This window comes from Oncorhynchus nerka, linkage group LG25 (assembly GCF_034236695.1).
Source record: "Oncorhynchus nerka isolate Pitt River linkage group LG25, Oner_Uvic_2.0, whole genome shotgun sequence".
Taxonomy (NCBI): Eukaryota; Metazoa; Chordata; class Actinopteri; order Salmoniformes; family Salmonidae; genus Oncorhynchus; species Oncorhynchus nerka.
Window position 1 is genome coordinate 14325079 of NC_088420.1, and position 21371 is coordinate 14346449.

The 21371-nt window shown below is 43.3% G+C and overlaps 1 protein-coding gene across 1 annotated transcript in view; it reads right to left on the reverse strand.

Annotated features, from left to right (window-relative positions):
* The window catches only part of LOC115109760 (zinc finger protein GLIS1-like), a 187967-nt gene that overhangs the window by 13071 nt on the left and 153525 nt on the right, over positions 1-21371 (reverse strand). Inside the window, 1 exon segment of the mRNA XM_065009593.1 lies at positions 9746-9932. Within this exon segment, the coding sequence (XP_064865665.1) occupies positions 9746-9932 (187 nt within the window).

A 21371-nucleotide genomic window follows, 5' to 3' on the forward strand; every position in this document is an offset into this window, starting at 1 on the left:
TATCTCAATGGAACTTACCTGGTTAAATAAAGGATTAAAAAAAAGAAAAGTGATAGAGATGTGTCAAAGATAGTTATTTAGAGTGTGACCATGTAATATTTATCTATTTGGAACCTATCCATGTATTAACCATGGACTCAGGCCTCTGTTTTTTCAGCTACAAACCCTCTCTCTTCTGCCTCTTGAGCTTAGAGAGCCACACACCTCTCCACTGAAGACACCCAACGCAGTGTCGAACCAACGTTGTCTCCCTGCATAGCATTAGCACTTTGCGCGGCCCCAAGCTAGCGGCGATCATGGTTAATCCGTCCGCTGGCACGGGCCAGCGCTGCCGCCATGTGTTTCTACAGAGAGAGGCACTCCCCCAGGAGGTGCTGTCAGCACAAACTCAGGAAACAGTTATACTGTTCATATTTTTACAAGCAGCCTCTATGTGCAGCTAAAGTGAATCATAAGCTAATCACTGCCAGCTGCCGCCTGCGCTCAGGCTCAAGGAATGAGGGGAATCTTTCATATGCTGCACAGTATACATTTCTCCCCTGGTATTCACCTTCCCTGTTCATCCTCCTTCTCCTCCTCCTCCTCCTCTCTTGACAGCCTTTTTCCAGGCAGCCAGCTAGCCACCCCTTACCCCTTCTGTTGTGAGAGTGTGGTTGACCCCTGCCTTCTAGGTAGATTGACAGAGTGACTGCTACCAGATAGGCTATTGACTGAGATCAGGATGGACAATGAGGGCAAGGGGTGAGATGTTGGGGTGAGGGTTTCAGATCAATGATGAGGGCTAGGGGTGAGATGTTGGGGGGAGGGTTTCAGATCAATGATGAGGGCTAGGGGTGAGATGTTGAGGGGAGGGTTTCAGATCAATGATGAGGGCTAGGGGTGAGATGTTGGGGTGAGGGTTTCAGATCAATGATGAGGGCTAGGGGTGAGATGTTGGGGTGAGGGTTTCAGATCAATGATGAGGGCTAGGGGTAAGATGTTGGGGTGAGGGTTTCAGATCAATGATGAGGGCTAGGGGTAAGATGTTGGGGGAGGGTTTCAGATCAATGATGAGGGCTAGGGGTGAGATGTTGGGGTGAGGGTTTCAGATCAATGATGAGGGCTAGGGGTGAGATGTTGGGGTGAGGGTTTCAGATCAATGATGAGGACTAGGGGTGAGATGTTGGGGTGAGGGTTTCAGATCAATGATGAGGGCTAGGGGTAAGATGTTGGGGTGAGGGTTTCAGATCAATGATGAGGGCTAGGGGTAAGATGTTGGGGTGAGGGTTTCAGATCAATGATGAGGGCTAGGGGTATGATGTTGGGGTGAGGGTTTCAGATCAATGATGAGGGCTAGGGGTGAGATGTTGGGGTGAGGGTTTCAGATCAATGATGAGGGCTAGGGGTGAGATGTTGGGGTGAGGGTTTCAGATCAATGATGAGGGCTAGGGGTGAGGGTTTCAGATCAATGATGAGGGCTAGGGGTAAGATTTTGGGGTGAGGGTTTTAGATCAATGATGAGGGCTAGGGGTAAGATGTTGGGGTCAGGGTTTAAGATTGAAGGGGGATGAGAGTGAGTGTAAAAGAACTGGCTGGCAAATGTTTGAGAGAACTCACTGCTTGAATCACTCAGCCAGAGCATCTTTGACACAGCTTACTAGCAATAGTACAATGGATAGGACTCAGTGACTAGGACTCCGTTTACCTGACTTAGGGACTAGGACTCTGTTTACCTGATTTAGGGACTAGGACTCCGTTTACCTGATTTAGGGACTAGGACTCCGTTTACCTGACTTAGGGACTAGGACTCAGTTTACCTGATTTAGGGACTAGGACTCCATTTACCTGACTTAGGGACTAGGACTCCGTTTACCTGACTTAGGGACTAGGACTCCGTTTACCTGATTTAGGGACTAGGACTCCGTTTACCTGACTTAGGGACTAGGACTCCGTTTACCTGACTTAGGGACTAGGACTCCGTTAACCTGATTTAGGGACTAGGACTCCGTTTACCTGATTTAGGGACTAGGACTCCGTTTACCTGATTTAGGGACTAGGACTCCGTTTACCTGATTTAGGGACTAGGACTCCGTTTACCTGACTTAGGGACTAGGACTCCGTTTACCTGATTTAGAGACTAGGACTCCATTTACCTGACTTAGGGACTAGGACTCTGTTTACCTGACTTAGGGACTAGGACTCCATTTACCTGACTTAGGTACTAGGACTCCGTTTACCTGACTTAGGGAATAGGACTCCGTTTACCTGATTTAGGGACTAGGACTCCGTTTACCTGATTTAGGGACTAGGACTCCGTTTACCTGATTTAGGGACTAGGACTCCGTTTACCTGATTTAGGGACTAGGACTCCATTTACCTGATTTAGGGACTAGGACTCCGTTTACCTGATTTAGGAATAATACTGACTTTTATGACTGAGTGAATATGACTCAATGCAATACGTTGAAGTGAACATGATTCCAGGTATTACGATTTGATTCAGCAGACATAAATTGAGCCTTGCAATAAGCTTGGCTTCAGAACTCCTAGGACAGACCAAATGGATCAAGACTGCACATTCCAACCTGGACACTGTAACATTACCCTCGGGCCAAAACAATCCAACCAAACGTATTCACATTCCAACCTGGACACTGTAACATCACCCTCGGGCCAAAACAATCCAACCAAACGTATTCACATTCCAACCTGGACACTGTAACATCACCCTCGGGCCAAAACAATCCAACCAAACGTATTCACATTCCAACCTGGACACTGTAACATCACCCTCGGGCCAAAACAATCCAACCAAACGTATTCACATTCCAACCTGGACACTGTAACATCACCCTCGGGCCAAAACAATCCAACCAAACGTATTCACATTCCAACCTGGACACTGTAACATCACCCTCGGGCCAAAACAATCCAACCAAACGTATTCACATTCCAACCTGGACACTGTAACATCACCCTCGGGCCAAAACAATCCAACCAAACGTATTCACATTCCTACAACACATGCAGGTGTATATGGAGGGACATGGACGTTATCAGAACTGAATACTCTGTCTGGTTATATACAGTCTATAAGAAGCCAAAAATACAATTGGCAGTGATGCAATCCTTCACTGTTCTAGGTAGGATCTGTCCTCTAAGGCTTGGTTCTGTCCTCAGGGATTTTTATTTTATTTTTTATTTAACTAGGCAAGTTTAAAGAACAAATTCTTATTTACAATGACGGCATACCCCGGCCAAACCCTAACCTGGACGACGCTGGGCCAATTGTGCGCCACTCTATGGGACTCCCAATCACGGCTTTGAACCATGGTTTGTAGTGACGCCTATAGCATTGAGATGCAGTGCCTTAAATTGCTGCGCCACCTGGGAGGGATGAGGGGATGGAAAGATGGAAAGAAAAATTAAGACAGCTCGCTGCTCTGAATGAAGATCCACGAGGAGAGCTACTCTGAATGAAGATCCACGAGGAGAGCTGCTCTGAATGAAGATCCACGAGGAGAGCTACTCTGAATGAAGATCCACGAGGAGAGCTGCTCTGAATGAAAATCCACGAGGAGAGCTGCTCTGAATGAAGATCCACGAGGAGAGCTACTCTGAATGAAGATCCACGAGGAGAGCTACTCTGAATGAAGATCCACGAGGAGAGCTACTCTGAATGAAGATCCACGAGGAGAGCTACTCTGAATGAAGATCCACGAGGAGAGCTACTCTGAATGATGATCCATGAGGAGAGCAACTCTGAATGAAGATCCATGAGGAGAGCTACTCTGAATGAAGATCCATGAGGAGAGCTACTCTGAATGAAGATCCATGAGGAGAGCAACTCTGCTCCTCGTTCGTCTTCCATCACTTGCCCTTCCTGTCCCACTAGTGACCATGGATCAGACTCCCCTTCCCCCGGTCCGTTAATGGATCAGACTCCCCTTCCCCCCCGTCCGTTAATGGATCAGACTCCCTTCCCCCTGTCCGTTAATGGATCAGACTCCCCTTCCCCCGTCCGTTAATGGATCAGACTCCCCTTCCCCCTGTCCGTTAATGGATCAGACCCACCTTCCCCGTCCGTTAATGGATCAGACCCACCTTCCCCGGTCCGTTAATGGATCAGACTCCCTTCCCCGTCCGTTAATGGATCAGACCCACCAGACCCACCTTCCCCGTCCGTTAATGGATCAGACCCACCTTCCCCGTCCGTTAATGGATCAGACCCACCTTCCCCCTGTCCGTTAATGGATCAGACTCCCCTTCCCCTGTCCGTTAATGGATCAGACTCCCCTTCCCCCTGTCCGTTAATGGATCAGACTCCCCTTCCCCCTGTCCGTTAATGGATCAGACTCCCTTCCCCCTGTCCGTTAATGGATCAGACTCCCTTCCCCCCCGTCCGTTAATGGATTCCCCTGTCCGTTAGGACTCCCCCGTTAATGGATCAGACTCCCCTTCCCCCTGTCCGTTAATGGATCAGACTCCCTTCCCCTGTCCGTTAATGGATCAGACCCACCTTCCCCGTCCGTTAATGGATCAGACTCCCTTCCCCCTTCCCCCCTTCCCCCGTCCGTTAATGGATCAGACTCCCCTTCCCCCCGTCCGTTAATGGATCAGACCCCCTTCCCCCTGTCCGTTAATGGATCAGACTCCCCTTCCCCCGTCCGTTAATGGATCAGACCCCCTTCCCCCTGTCCGTTAATGGATCAGACTCCCCTTCCCCCTGTCCGTTAATGGATCAGACTCCCCTTCCCCCTGTCCGTTAATGGATCAGACTCCCCTTCCCCCGTCCGTTAATGGATCAGACTCCCCTTCCCCCGTCCGTTAATGGATCAGACTCCCCTTCCCCGGTCCGTTAATGGATCAGACCCACCTTCCCCCGTCCGTTAATGGATCAGACTCCCCTTCCCCGGTCCGTTAATGGATCAGACCCACCTTCCCCTGTCCATCCCCCTTCAGCGGCCCGCTGTTAAGCCCCTCTGATGGATTGGCAAGCGTGGCTTGGCGCGGGATAGTGGAAACACGCCTGGTTCTGGTTAGCGTGCTCAAGCCACGCATGAGAGATGGGTAGCGCTGAGCTAACCTAACCCTACGGCCCAAACCTAAGCAGTCAAGGAGCTTTTCCTGGGCCCATATAAGCTATCTGTTAGTTTTATTGAGCTAACCGCGGAAAACACTGTAGAAAACACTGAAACACTCCATAAATGCCATCTGTTGTAAGATAATTTAGACATTGAATTGTCTGAATTGTTCTTTGAATAAACCATTTAGGCCAAGGCAGTAATTTGTGTTTATAACCAAGTTGGACCACAAAACCACGACTAGGCCTACTACTACCATGACCAGAGTCTTATATTTGGCTCTCACCACAGCCAGTAGAAGTAATGACTATAATGGAATGTTTTTGTTTGACTTCGGAGATTGATACTCTGTGCAGATGATTTAAGGCTGATAATTGATGGAAAGATGGGAGGACTGATGGCACTGAGTTCATCGCTGACTGTGCTGTAGATGACTGTCTCCCCTCAGAACATGATCTGTTAATGATGTCTCTGCAGCCACTCTAATTCAATTAGATTGTGTCAATCACAGTTCCTTGTGCTTCACAAGGTACCAAACCAGGTCAAACTAATATTTCCAGAGGGGCTCTAATGTCAATACACAGGAAAAAATACCATTATAGAAGGCACTGAATGACATCCCTTACCACCCATCATCGCTACAGCTAAAGCCTTCACCAACTGTAGAATGGGCACATCTGTGAGAGACCCCCCAAGTGTCTCTAGCTCCTGCACCGACCTTCATGCACATGCACAGATCACGAATTTTAACTGGCATATTTTAATATTAGCGTCAGAAAAATGACACTGGTATTTACAAAGTAAAATGACTCTAAATGGCCCATTTGAGCCAGGGTAAACACATTTAGCGATGAGGTCAGAGGCTGCCGCAGCACTAGTCAGGTTAGTTAGATCATTTTGTCAAAATGTTTAATGTCCTGCTAAATCGTTTGGGAAAAACAAGTGTGGCGTTGCTATTGACTTTGGCAGTGGCCTGTATACTCAAGGCTTTAAACATGTAATCAAATGCTCCACCTTCAGGCAAATGTAAGTAGACGTTTCATACCCAGCTTGTTTTAGGTCCTGGCACAGCTGTCTCTCTGTCTTAGATGGGCTGATAAAGTAGTCCAGTTACCGAATGCAGTACATTTTCTTCGGTTAGATATTTGTAAATTTTCTTCGGTTAGACATTCGCAAAAAAATATTCAGGTTAGACATTTGTACATTTTCTATGGTTAGATATTCCAATTTGATGAAATGCACAAATTGCTGTAATTCTTGTAATGAAACGTTGTCATGGCATCACAGACGTACAGATAGGAGCGTTGGGTGGACAAACGGACAGACCTGAACCAGAGCGATCACTTATGGCCTGTGTCTTACCAGCTGGCCCTTTATTTTCATTTGTAAGGAAACTTACTGTACACTCACAGTGGTCTATTTCAGATGGACCTCATCAAACTTGCTGAAAAACAGATCCCTGTCTCACATCCAATATCTCATCATAGTGGTGTGTGTGCGTGCGAGCGTGTGTCTCTGTTGTAGTGTAACTGGTATTAAAATATCCTCAGCACGCTCTTTTCACTTTCTGTCTCTATCCAAGTAGCAGTAATTGTAAGTAGTACTACGTACCAAGAAGTCCTGGAACCACATTGTAATTCTACAGAGCTCTATTCCTGCTGTTAATGCTTGAAAAAACACAGCACTTTCCAGAAAGTACCAGGTCTAACATGACAACCCATTGCAGCTCCAGCACGTTTACATCTGCTACGGTTACCATGTCTGCTTTTCTCACTGTTTATGCTGGAAACGGACCTGTCCACCATGTCTCACGCCAAATTCACAATCATCATAATCATCGGTGTTTCTTAAACTTTACCTTGTTAATGCACACATTAACAAGGTAAATGTGTGATTTAAAAACACACACACACACACACACACACACACACACACACACACACATACACACACACACCAATCTAAGTAAAACAATTATTTTGTTACCATTTTTGCAATGCTTCATTATATTGCCTCCCAATGTGTTTTAATGCTCTCATTTTCTCTCTCTCTGGTTTTCATCCCATTGTTTTGTACAGTACACACAAAACCTCCTGACGACATGTTGGCTTTGTTACTGTGCTCTGCTGGTTCTCGTAGACACTAATAGGAAACATGCTAAGAGAAAGAGAGAGCGAGAGAGAGAGAGAGCGAGAGGAAACACTGGACCTGATCAGAGGAACTGAAGTAAACCCAGTGAGTGAGTGACAGTGAGTAACCAGAGTGTAAAATGTGTTTGTTAATCTGCAGCAGGACTCAGTCCCTCTTTAATCAAACAGACGGTAGCTAGCGCTCTGTTAGCATAGCATCGCTATACTAAACATTGGGGAACCTGGTTAGTAGTGTCCTATCATTCTACATAATAAAAGACAATAGGTATTGTAGTATTATACCACTATATTGTTATTTTCCAGCCAACATGTATTTCTAAAAAGACAATCTGGTTAGAACTTTGCCTCTAATAAATACTAGTTGACACACTGTTGTGTGCCATGCCAAATAAACGTGGTAACAGTTCGCAAGGACAGGGCTAAATCAACATGGAGTACATGTTTAAAGAACTAAAAGGTTAAGTGCTGTTAATGAGCTACACAAAAACACAAGAGGAGTCAGCGCCACACTGCTCTGACAGTTTATCTTTGAAACCTTTGTATAATCGTGGGCCAAACTGTTAGGTCATTGGAAGTCCTCTGTCACCCCCAGTGGGGACTCAATTGGACCTGTGGATCATTGGACACAATGCCAGAAATAGTGGATATTATTGGCTGCATCATTGTGACCTCATCCTGACCGCCATGCTTTATCTGAAAGTTCATCGCTATGGCCGCTTCCAAAATGCTACCCTATTCCCTACATACTGTAGTGCACTACTTTTGACCCCTATTCCCAACATACTGTAGTGCACTACGTTTGACCAGAGCCTTATGAGGTTCCCTAAGGGCGCTGGTCAAAATAATTGCCCTACATAGGCAATAGGGTGCCATTTGGGCCATAGGGCATGGGTTTGGATTAAGACTGCTAAAATGATTGGGTTTTGCACCAATATAGGGATTGTACTGATTTTGGTTGACACACAACAGAGCAATAATTTATATTTCCCAAGTGTCCCCACACTGTGCTGGGATCAGCATGATCTTATCGATGAAGACATTGTGATGTCCCACAGTGATGACAACACAGCTGTCCTGTAATGACGATCATATCCCAGAGGTAGTTCAGCTGACCACCGACCCAGAGCCCTTCTGGAGGGAGATACTATTTCATCAGCCTAAACTTGGACATTATTATAAGCCTGAAGCTACAGGAATGTATGGGTATACTAATAATATCATGATGTGTAAAGGTAAGATAATGTATGATTGTGTGTGTCTGTGTGTCATGCCCTGACCTTAGAGAGCTGTTGTATTTCTCTATTTGGTGAGGTCAGGGTGTGATGTGGGGTGGGCATTCTATGTTTTGTATTTCTTTGGTTTTGGCTGAGTGTGGTTCCCAATCAGAGGCAGCTGTCTATCGTTGTCTCTGATTGGGAATCATACTTAGGTAGTCTGTTTTCCCACCTATGTTGTGGGATCTTATTTTCTGTTTAGTTGCCTGACAAAACGGTTCCGCTTCTGTTTCGCTATCATGAACGAATTCCACGCTGCACCTTGGTCTCCTTCTTCAACCCACGAGTGTGTGCAGGGGGGGGCTTGAATGATTTTTGGGGAAGTTTCTACACAATTTTTAAAAAATTCTAAAATGCTATTTAGAGAACAGCAAAAACAAACAAAATTGACCTCATCCATTAATTATCAGGTGAGTTTAAAGTTTGGGAAATCTTTTTATTAATCATAAAATTGCACATTTATAATAAAGGATTGCATGCATATCATCACATTTACAGACTAATGTAAGAGGCTACTATTCTTAATGTCATGAGTAGATTGCATAGTCATAATTTAGGCTAATAATATAACTCAATCACTGTGAGCAAAACAGACAGTTCTGAACAATGCATGCCTGAACGGCGTAGTGTTATTATCAGAGTGAAAAATGTACCATTTTTTTATAAACACATTTCATCCAGTCAACTTTAAATGAAACATAAGCAACATATCTGCAGTGAGTGTGTGCATATTTACTGTCTTTATCATTGAGTAGTACCACTGGAAAGTTTGAGTCAATAATTCCCTTCTCCAGGCTAGGTCGACGTCATACAGATGAAAGATATTAATTTGAGCCAGTTTGCTACAGCAGGAAAACCGCCTATGGATGTCGACCCTTTAACTTGGCCTTGTAGTGACTTCATAGCGTGTATTATGCATCTATTTCACCTTGCGTTGTATGCGCCTTTCCACAAGCAAATGAGACAATTTATTATGACATGGTGTATGCCGTTCCACCTACCGTTAAACTTAATACTGCGGTGATAGTTAATAGATGGGGTCAGTTTTGTTCGTTTTTGCTGTTCTCCAAATAGCATTTTAGAGTTTTTAAATTGTGTAGAAATGCAGTAAATAAGCTTCTACTTCTAACCCCCCCACAACCCACATGGCATACCCTAGGTTTAGCTGAATTGATGCCACTGAACAAGGGTATACCCAACTGAGTGTGTGTCTAATGAACTACATGTAACAGTAGTGTATGTATAGTAGGGAACTCACCCATCGCGTGTGCTCTCCATGGTGGACAGAGGGGACAGAGAATGCGGGCTGCTCAGGTCCCGTTCCAGGCGGGACTGCCTGGGGGGCAGATCAGGGGCAGAGGCTGAGCCAGTGGTGGGGGCTGGTCCTGGGGAGAGGAGCTCCATCGAAACACCGTGATGGGGGGTGCTGGAGCCAGTGTACAGGCCTGAAAGACAAACAAAGTTAATTCACAAAATGTGCCGAATCAACTCTAGGTCCTTGCTCAGCCATGTTCCAAATTAAATGGCTTTTCATAGCAACAAGCTTTTGTTTTGACAACTGATCATCCAATCAGAGAGGGTTTTGAAAAATAGAATGTTCTGTTTTGTGCTGTTTGTGATTTACAGTACATTATTTATGCTGCCAACGGGGTTGGCCTCGATTGTCCTTTAGAGTGGAACTGACAGCGTTTTAGCAACATGAAATCTTATTAAAATCTGTTCATATACACCCCCAGGAAGAATGTGACACTTTTTATTTTATTTTTTACCATTTCTGAGAAGCGAGCACTTACATATGGTCATTTTCACGTTTTCATAAATTCATAGGATGTTTGGGAATGACATATAATAAGTCATTCTATAGTGTTACGACCTGGCTTATAGTTCATAACAGCAAAGGGAGACCACACATTACTTAAATGTAAAAAGGAATACATTTATTAAACGAAATAGTAATAAATACAAAAATGTAACATGAGCTGTGGACGTCTGTAGGTCAGTAGTATGTGCAGTGTGTGGATGAGTGGAGAGGGTGTTGTATGGTGAAAACAAAACAAAAACCGAAACGTGGTGGAAGCCAGCCTGCCAGTCAGGGAAGAGAGAGTGTTGGCTGATGTGCCACCCTTTATAGCCTGCAGGTCAAGCCTGCCCAGGTGTACCACATCAGCTGACATCCTCCCCAGCTCTGCAACAAGCAAACACTCAAACAGGAGAACCCAGCAGACAGAGTGGGAGGGACATCACCCCCCCTCTAAGAACAGGGTTCCACCACGAACCTGAAACTAAAACAAAACAGAAACAACCAAAACACAAAAAAACAAATGCTGTATTACTTATTACTAAAAAAAAATATATATATACACACACACACTACCGTTGAAAAGTTTGGGGTCACTTAGAAATATCCTTGTTTTTGAAAGAAAAGCACATTTTTTGTTCATTAAAATAACATCAAATTGATCAGAAATACAGTGTAGACATTGTTATTGTTTTAAATGACTATGCCACAACTGTCAGAAAGTGTCCATGATTGAGTCTTTGAATGAAGAGATGGAGATAAAACTGTCCAGTTTGAGTGTTTGTTGCAGCTCGTTCCAGTCGCTAGCTGCAGTGAACTGAATAGAGGAGCGACCCAGGGATATGTGTGTGCTTTGGGGACCTTTAACAGAATGTGACTAGCAGAACTGGTGTTGTATGTGGAGGATGATGACTGCAGTATGTTTCTCCGATGGGGGGGGGCTAAGAGGGTTTTATAAAGGATGAGGGCTTCCGTCTGGCCACTCCACAATAAAGGTCTGATTGGTGGAGTGCTGCAGAGATGGTTGTCCTTCTGGAAGGTTCTCCCATTTCCACAGAGGAACTTTGTCAGAGTGACCATCAGGTTCTCGGTCACCTCCCTGACCAAGGCCCTTCTCCCTATTGCTCAGTTTGGCCGGGTGGCCAGCTCTAGGAAGAGTCTTGGTGATGCCAAACTTCTTCCACTGTGTTGTTGGGGACCTTCAATGCAGCTGACATTTTTTGGTACCCTTCCCCTGATCTATGCCCCATACAATCTTGTCTCGGTGCTCTACGGACAATTCCTTCGCCCTCATGGCTTGGTTTATGCTCTGACATGCACTGTCAACTGTGGGACCTTATATAGACAGGTGTGTGCCTTTCAAAATCATGTCCAATCAATTGAATTTACCACAGGTTGACTCCAATCAAGTTGTAGGATATCTCAAGGATGATCATTGGAAACAGGATGGACCTGAACATAATTTCGAGTCTCATAGCGAAGCGTCTGAATACAAAATTAATAAGGATTATTTTTTTTTTTATACATTTGCTACAATTTCTAAAAACATGTTTTTCCACTTTGTCATTATGGGTATTGTGTGTAGATTGATGAAGAAAATGTTTTATTTAATCAATTTTAGAATAAGGCTGTAACGTAGCAAAATGTGGAAAAAGTCAGGGGTCTGAATACTTTCCGAATGTACTGTATGAGGTCACTTGCTCATTCCTTCAATGACATGGCATCCTCCCAGCAGCTAGCTAACGTTAGGCTCTGCGTTTTTAGCTTGATAAAAAAATAGCTAGCTACATAAATTGGTTTCTGTTCCTAGGGCTGTCAAACTCAATCAGCGCACAAGCCATATTGAACAAAATAGACATAACATATTTGTGTTTACAAAAAACGTGCAACTGCAACTCAAACTGGCCATTGTTTTATTAGAAAAAAATATGGCCCTTTATAATGTCCACTTATCACATTGTATTAGTCACATACACATGTTTAGCAGATGCTATTGCGAAATGTTTGTGTTCCTAGCTCCAACAGTGCAGTAGTATCTAACAATTCACAACAATACACACATCTAAAAGTAAAATAATGGAATTTAGAAATATATACATATGAAAAATATTTAAGTCTGATGGCCTTGATATAGATGCTGTTTTTCAGTCTCTCGGTTCCTGCTTTGATGCACCTATACTGACCTCGCCTTCTGGATGGTAGCGGGGTGAACAGGCAGTGGCTCGGGTGGTTGTTATCCTTGATGATCTTTATGGCCTTCATGTGACATCGGGTGCTGTAGGTGTCCTGGAAGGCAGGTAGTTTGCGTTGGGCAGACCGCACCACCCTCTCCATGTATCACTGGTGCGGTTGAATACAGCATTGTTGTATGGTGCACTCAAAATGTATTGTAGTTGAATAGCTAGCCTACTAATCAAATGTTGCTGTAATAGGCCTGCCTACATGTTTCTCCTTTGCATGGCATTTTGTTGCAGGTTTAGTTTTTTGGTTATTCATTGTGAAGCTTAAGAGCCGAAGCCAGACTGCAACATGTTATTAACCTAGCTGGCCCTGTGGCATATGTCCGTACACTTTTAAACCTGACATAAGAAAGCAGCGTAATTGAAGTTCAATTCACCAATCCGAGCGCATCAGGCTGTAATTTCATAAAGTAGATGAATCAACCATTGACTCATTTATACTTGCTTGTGTGTGTGCCAGCCCTATTAGCTACGTTACGACTGACTTTTGATCATTGCCCTTGCTAGTTTGATTGTATTGACATTCCCAGCCTTAAGTTACATTTGTCCGTTTCTGTTCAAAATATTGAGTCATTGAAACTGAACCAGTCCATCCTGAATGGAGGCAGCAAACAATGTACCAGGCCAGCTGTGATTTACAACCTGATAGCAATATTTTTGGGACTACAAAGAAATATATTGCTGAATTATATTAATCATGCTTTGAACTGCATCCATCTATTCTGCCAACAATATCTTAGTGTACGTCATGGAATTTTGAGTTAAATAGATCTTATTTTTAAAACCTCTTATAAAGTTGGTTTTGAAGCATAAACTGGGAATTTGATATTCATGACTGTTCTTATGATGGTCTGTTTGTTTCATAACTGCAAAGTAATTAAAACTCTGTCAGTTCCACTTGAAATGCTTCGTTATTGAATACAATGCTATTTCTTACAAATAATAGTATTGAGACTTCATGAGAAGATTTTATAAGACTTGAGTGGAGGTGAGAGAGCAGGCTCTGTGGCTTGTGATTTGTGTGTGTGTGCGCGTGCGTGCGTGTGTGTGTGCCAGCCCATTAGTACTTGTAGAAGTCTAAATGTGTCTGACGTTGCCTTCTGAGCATCAGAAAACAGTCCTGTTGGACGGTGATTCACATCACCATTGTAACAGTGAGAGAGAGAGAAGCTCATGAAAAATCCCAATGACAGCTGAATGCTCTGCTGAGAGCTCCACTTGAAAGAGCTCAGCTCAGCTCTGCCCAGGGGTCAGCTGAGTTCCATCCTGGGGCTCTCAGGTTGCCTAAGAGGGGCAAGAGACTCCAGTCAGCAGCCCCCTCTGCTCCCCACTGCTCCTCCTGTACTGTAAATCTCTCCTCGCTGTCCTGTCTGTAATGTCTTTCCCAGTGTCCAGGGGAAGTGAGGCGGTGAGGAGAGGACTGCTCCTGGTTTCTGCAGTACTGTTCCCCCAGCTGTGCTCAAGTGGAAGAAGGGCCTGTGTGACAGCTCTTTGAAATGGTTACATGCTTGATTCATTACCCCCAAATCATCAATCACAGACCTTAAACGGTTTCCCCTTCAGCCCCAACATCTGCTACCAGACCAGAAAACATTCTACAAATAATGGCTGTGATTTCTTCAATTTCATCGCTCGGCTCAGCGGCGCAGGGGTTCCCTTAGCGTTTGGGGACGGTTCCGGGAGCGTTCTGTGAGGATTCTATAGGGGTTTTTTATGTGGGTTCTGAGAGGGTTCTGTGACGGAACTGAGAAATGTTTGATTGTGAGTGTGACGGTTCTAACAAGGATCTGTGATGATTCTGAAAGTGTTCTGTGTGAGTTCTGTCAGGATTCTCTGTGAATTTGTAGGGGGTTCTATGAGGGTTCTGAAGGGTTATGTTGGTGTTTGTAGATGACACTTGGTGGCATAGCCAGACTTGTAGCCTGTCATAATGACATGGACCTATGGACTTGAAGCAGTTGAAGTTATGTGCACTAGCAGTGTATCCGGAAAAACAATAATTCAGGTCCTAAAAGGAAGAAAGACATTTTCCTGAGTAAGATTGGGCCTATCAAACAAACTTATAACCGACGAGAACTTTTGAATCCGCCTTTCACATCCGTTCTATTAGCCAACGTGCATTCACTGGATAATAAACTGGATGAGCTCCGTTTGAGACTTTCCTACCAAAAAAAACCTGTAATATCTTATGTTTCACTAAGAAATGGCTGAAATATGTATAATATACAATTGGCTGGGTTTTTTGTGCATCGTCAGGACAGAACAGTTATGTTCGGTAAGACGAGGGCTGGGGGTGTCTGTCTATTTGTCAATAACAGCTGATGCGTGATGTCTGATATTAAGGTAGTCTTCAGGTATTGCTCGACCGGAGGTAGAGTACTTCATGATAAGCTGTAGACCACACTATCTACCAAGAGAGTTTATCTATATTTTTTGTAGCTGTCTATTTTCCACATAAAACTGATGCTGCCACTAATACTACACTCAAGCAAACAAGAAAATTATCATACAGAAGCGGTGCTCCTAGTGGCCAAGAACTTTAATGCAGGCAAACTTAAATCCGTTTTACCTAATTTCTACAAGAATGTCACATGTGCAACCAATGTGTAAAACACTCTAGGCCACAGTTTTTTTTAATACATTGGCAAAAATTCTAAAAACCTGTTTTGCTTTGTCATTATGGGTTATTGTGTGTAGATTGATGAGGGAAAAAAACAATTTAATCGATTTTAGAATAAGGCTGTAACGTAACAAAATGTAGAAAAAAAGTCAAGGGGTCTGAATACTTTCCGAAAGCACTGTACATCTTCAACATTTGCTATCGGTTGTCATTTTTGCCTTGTACATTTTAGATAGAGTCCAGTAAGTTCTATTAAATATACAGTTGAAGTCGAAAGTTTACATACACTTAGGTTGAAGTCATTAAAACTAGTTTTTCAACCACTCCACAAATGTCTTGTTAGCAAACTATAGTTTTGGCAAGTCGGTTAGGACATCTACTTTGTGCATGACACAAGTCATTTTTCCAACAATTGTTTACAGACAGATTATTTCACTTCTAACTCACTGTATCACAATTCCAGTGGGTCAGAAGTTTACATACACTTAGTTGACTGTGCCTTTATACAGCTTGGAAAATGACAGAAAATTATGTCATGGCTTTAGAAGCTTCTGATAATCTAATTGACATCATTTGAGTCAATTGGAGGTGTACCTGTGGATGTATTTCATAGCCTACCTTCAAACTCAGTGCCTCTTTGCTTGACATCATGGGAAAAATCAAAAATAAATCAGCCAAGACCTCAGAATATTTTTTTAGATCTCCACAAGTCTGGTTCATCCTTGGGAGCAATTTCCAAATGGCTGACGGTACCACGTTCATCTGTACAAACAATAGTACGCAAGTATAAACACCATGGGACAACACAGCCGTTATATCACGCAGGAAGGAAACGCGTTCTGTCTCCTAAAGATGAACGTACTTTGGTGCGAAAAGTGCAAATCAATCCCAGAACAACAGCAAAGGACCTTGTGAAGATGCTGGAGGAAACAGGTGCAAAAGTATCTATATCCACAGTAAAACAAATCCTATATCGAAATAACCTGAAAGTCCGCTCAGCAAGGAAGAAGCCACTGCTCCAAATTCGCCATAAAACAGCCAGACTACGGTTTGCAACTGCACATGGGGACAAAGATCATTCTTTTTGGAGAAATGTCATCTGGTCTGATGAAACAAAAATTGAACTGTTTGGCCATAATGACCATCGTTATGTTTGGAGGAAAAAGGGGGAGGCTTGCAAGCCAAAGAACACCATCCCAACCGTGAAGCACGGGGGTGGCAGCATCATGTTGTGGTGGTGCATCCGCTACAAGACCATGGTGCTTGCCTACGGAGCTGTGAGGGGAATGGCACCTCAGTACCTCCAGGCTCTGATCAGGCCCTACACCCAAACAAGGGCACTGCGTTCATCCACCTCTGGCCTGCTCGCCTCCCTACCACTGAGGAAGTACAGTTCCCGCTCAGCCCAGTCAAAACTGTTCGCTGCTCTGGCCCCCCAATGGTGGAACAAACTCCCTCACGGCGCCAGGACAGCGGAGTCAATCACCACCTTCCGGAGACACCTGAAACCCCACCTCTTTAAGGAATACCTAGGATAGGATAAAGTAATCCTTCTCACCCCCCTTTAAAAGATTTAGATGCACTATTGTAAAGTGGCTGCTCCACTGGATGTCATAAGGTGAATGCACCAATTTGTAAGTCGCTCTGGTTAAGAGCGTCTGCTAAATGACTTAAATGTAAATGTATGGTGCTTTGCTGCAGGAGGGACTGGTGCACTTCACAAAATAGATGGCATCACGAGGGTGGAAAATGATGTGGATATATTGAAGCAACATCTCAAGACATCAGTCAGGAACTTAAAGCGTGGTCAGAAATGGGTCTTCCAAATGGACAATGACCCCAAGCATACTTCCAACGTTGTGTCAAAATGGCTTAAGGACAATAAGTCAAGGTATTGGAGTGGCTATCACAAAGCCCTGACCTCAATCCTATAGAAGATTTGTGGGCAGAACTGAAAAAGGGTGTGCGAGCAATGAGGCCTACAAACCTGACTCAGTTACACAAGCTCTGTCAGGAGGAATGGGCCAAAATTCACCCAACTTATTGTGGGAAGTTTGTGGAAGGCTACCTGAAACATTTGACCCAAGTGAAACAATTTAAAGATAATGCTACCAAATACTAATTGAGTGTATGTACACTTCTGAACCCACTGGGAATGTGATGAAAGAAATAAAAGCTGAAATAAATAATTCTCTCTAACTCTTATTCTGACATTTCGCATTCTTAAAATAAAGTGGTGATCCTAACTGACCTAAGACAGGGAATTTTTACTAGGATTAAATGTCAGGAATTGTGAAAAGTTTAAATGTAGTTGGCTAAGGTGTATGTAAACTTCCGTATTATATTGAACCATTTGTGTTTTATGCACTCAGCACGTTTTAAAGCAGTTTTCCCACCTATTTTTCCATTCAATTTACTGTATTTTCATCTTCAAATCTTTACTCCCTTTCTCTCTTAAGTGAAGGTGTAGCCCCCTTGTTTTCTAGTTTAAGAATGTATACACTCTAGAAGCCAGGTGTTTTTGGGAACGGACAGGCTTTATGAAACTTTCCAATTTGTTCAAATCACGTTAAAATGTCATTGTTCTATCTACTGACTTGACTGCCTGTACAATCTGAATTATTTTTAAATGGTTGGTAAAGCTGGTCATATCCTTTTAGTTCATTCAGACCCATCATTTGACCATCTTTATACAAATCGGACACGGCCCAAACTCCCATCTGTAGCCAATCTCTCCACAATACCAGTCTGTGATTAATGAATATGTGTGAATTACTCCAGATATTTGTTTGAAAGGAGGTGCATAAGGAGATTTATAATTTATTTCCAACTATTTTAAGATCATTCCAAGAAGCAGATATTTTTGGATGGTCTTTCAGATATTCCGGTAGTATTCATTATGCTATCAATCTAAGTAGGAAGTGGTGGGACATTTTTTCTTCAATTGCTAAGTAAGAGGGGTGTTATTTTGCTGGGTAATTCCAGTACCACGTTTTTCTTGTTACATATGATATGTAATACGTTTTAATATCTGGAAGTGCCATGCTTCCTTTATATTTTGACTAAATTAATTTCTCTAATGTGATGTGGGGATTGCTTTGAATTCCATTTAAATGTAGGGATCATTTCATTGATCTTCTTAAAGAAGGATTTCAGTACATTAAGACGCTTAGTTTGTAGTTGGAGCCATTGTCATGTATATTGTTAACATTCTGAATGTTAAAAAGCGGTAGGACCATCTCACATCGTCTACTTTCATGGAATTCACAATAGCTTCTAGCCCCCTCCTGCCTCTGTAACACCATGGTTTCCTCTTGGATACCCCAAAAATTGGGTTGGAATTACAGAAAGAACCCAGGGCAGTTGAGTTTAAGTCAAAGTTGAAGCTGGAATTGGGGTAAATAACTGCCGATCTGATGTTCAAATCAAATCGTATTTGCCACGTGCCGAAAACAGCAGGTGTATTGTGATTGTGAAATGCTTTCTCACAAGTCCTTAACCAACAATGGTGTTTTAAGAAAACAGAGTTAAGAAAATATCTACTAAATAAACTAAAGTAAAACATGTATAAATAATAATATAAAAAAGATATTACATAAAAATTAAAAATAAACGAATGCTATAAAATAACAATATTGAGCCTATATACAGTGGGTAGTCCGGGTGGCCATTTGATTAATTGTTCAGCAGTCTTACGGCTTGGGAGTAGAAGCTGTTAAGGAGCCTTTTGGGCCTAGACTTGGCGCTCCGGTACCGCTTGCCGTGTGGTAGCAGAGAACAGTCTATGACTTGGGTGACTGGAGTCTTTGACAATCTTTTGTGCTCTGACACAGCCTAGTATATACAGTTGTGGCCAAAAGTTTTGAGAATGACACAAATATACATTTTCACAAAGTCTGCTGCCTCACTTTGTATGATGGCAATTTGAGTGATCAGATGAATTGCAATTCATTGCAAAGGCCCTCTTTGCCATGCAAGTGAACTGAATCCCCCAAAAACATTTCCACTGCATTTCAGCCCTGCCACAAAAGGACCAGCTGACATCATGTCAGTGATTCCCTTGTTAACAGAGGTGTGAGTGTTGACGAGGACAAGGCTGGAGATCACTCTGTCATGCTGATTGAGTTCGAATAACAGACTGGAAGCTTCAACATCTGGGTGGTGCTTGGAATCATTGTTCTTCCTCTGTCAACCATGGTTATCCCCAAGGAAACACGTGTCGTCATCATTGCTTTACACAAAAAGGGCTTCACAGGCAAGGATATTGCTGCCAGTAAGATTGCACCTAAATCAACCATTTATCGGATCATCAAGAACTTCAAGGAGAGCGGTTCAATTGTTGTGAAGAAGGCTTCAGGGTGCCCAAGAAAGTCGAGCAGGCGCCAGGACCGTCTCCTAAAGTTCATTCAGCTGCAGGATCGGGGCACCACCAGTACAGAGCTTGCTCAGGAATGGCAGCAGGCAGGTGTGAGTTTATCTGCACACACTGTGAGGCGAAGACTTTCGGAGGATTGCCTGGAGTGGGCTCACTCACAATTTTGCCTAAGAATACAGCCATGAATAAAGAATGGTGCCAACACTTCCTCCGAATGCAAGTTCTCCCAACCATCCAGGAACAGTTTGGTGATGAACAATGCCTTTTCCAGCATGATGGAGCACCTTGCCGTAAGGCAAAGTGATAACTAAGTGACTCGGGGAACAAAACATAGATATTTTAGGTCCATGGCCAGGAAACTCCCCAGACCTTAATCCAATTGAGAACTTGTGGTCAATCCTCAAGAGGAGGGTGGACAAACGAAACCCCCAAAATTCTGACACACTCCAAGCATTGATTATGCAAGAATGGGCTGCCATCAGTCAGGATGTGGCCCAGAAGTTAATTGACAGCATGCCAGGGCGGATTGCAGAAGTCTTGAAAAAGAAGGGTCAACACTGCAAATATTGACTCTTTGCATCAACTTCATGTAATTGTCAATAAAAACCTTTGACACTTATGAAATGCTTGTAATTATACTTCAGTATTCCATAGTAACATCTGACAAAAAATATCTTAAGACACTGAAGCAGAAAACTTTGTGAAAATTGTATTTGTGTCATTCTCCAAACTTTTGGCCACGCCTGTACACTACCAGTCAAAGGTTTGGACACACCTACTCATTCAAGAGTTTTTCTTTATTGTTACTATTTTCTACATTGTAGAATAATAGTGAAGACATCAAAACTGTGAAATAACACATATGGAATCATGTAGTAACAAAAAAGTGTTAAACAAATCTAAATATATTTTATATTTTTCAAAGTAGCTACCCTTTGCCTTGATGACAGCTTTGCACACTCTTGGCATTCTCTCAACCAGCTTCATGAAGTAGTCACCTGGAATGCTTTTCCAACAGTCTTGAAGGAGTTCCCACATATGCTGAGCACTTGTTGGCTGCTTTTCCTCCACTCTGCGGTCCGACTCATCCCAAACCATCTCAATTGGGTTGAGGTCTAGTGATTGTGGAGGCCAGGTCACCTGATGCAGCAATCCATCACTCTCCTTGGTAAAATATCCCTTACACAGCCTGGAGGTGTGTTGTGTCATTGTCCTGTTGAAAAACAAATGATAGTCCCACTGAGCGCAAACCAGATGAGATGGCATATCGCTGCAGAATCCTGTTGTAGCCATGCTGGTTAAGTGTGCCTTTGAATTCAAATAAATCACAGACAGTGTCACCAGCAAAGCTCCCCTACACAACCTTTATGGTGGGAAATACACATGTGGAGATCATCCGTTCACGTACACAGCAAAGACACAAAGACGCGGCGGTTGGAACCAAAAATCTTAAATTTAGACTCCAGACCAAAGGACACATTTCGACTGGTCTAATGTTGCTAATGTTGCTCTAATTGCTGGTGTTTCTTGGCCCAAGCAAGTCTCTTCTTCTTATTGTTGTCCTTTAGTAGTGGTTTCTTTGCAGCAATTCAACCATGAAGGCCTGATTCATGCAGTTGATGTTGAGATGTGTCTGTTACTTGAACTCTGTGAAGCATTTATTTGGGCTGCAATCTTAGGTGCAGTTAACTCTAATGAACTTATCCTCTGCAGCAGAGGTAGCTCTGAGTCTTCTTTTTACTGTGGCGGTCCTCATGAGAGCCAGTTTCATCATAGAGCTTGATGGTGTTTACAACTGCACTTGAAGAAACTTGAAAAGTTACTGCATGATACCATACGTGTTATTTCATA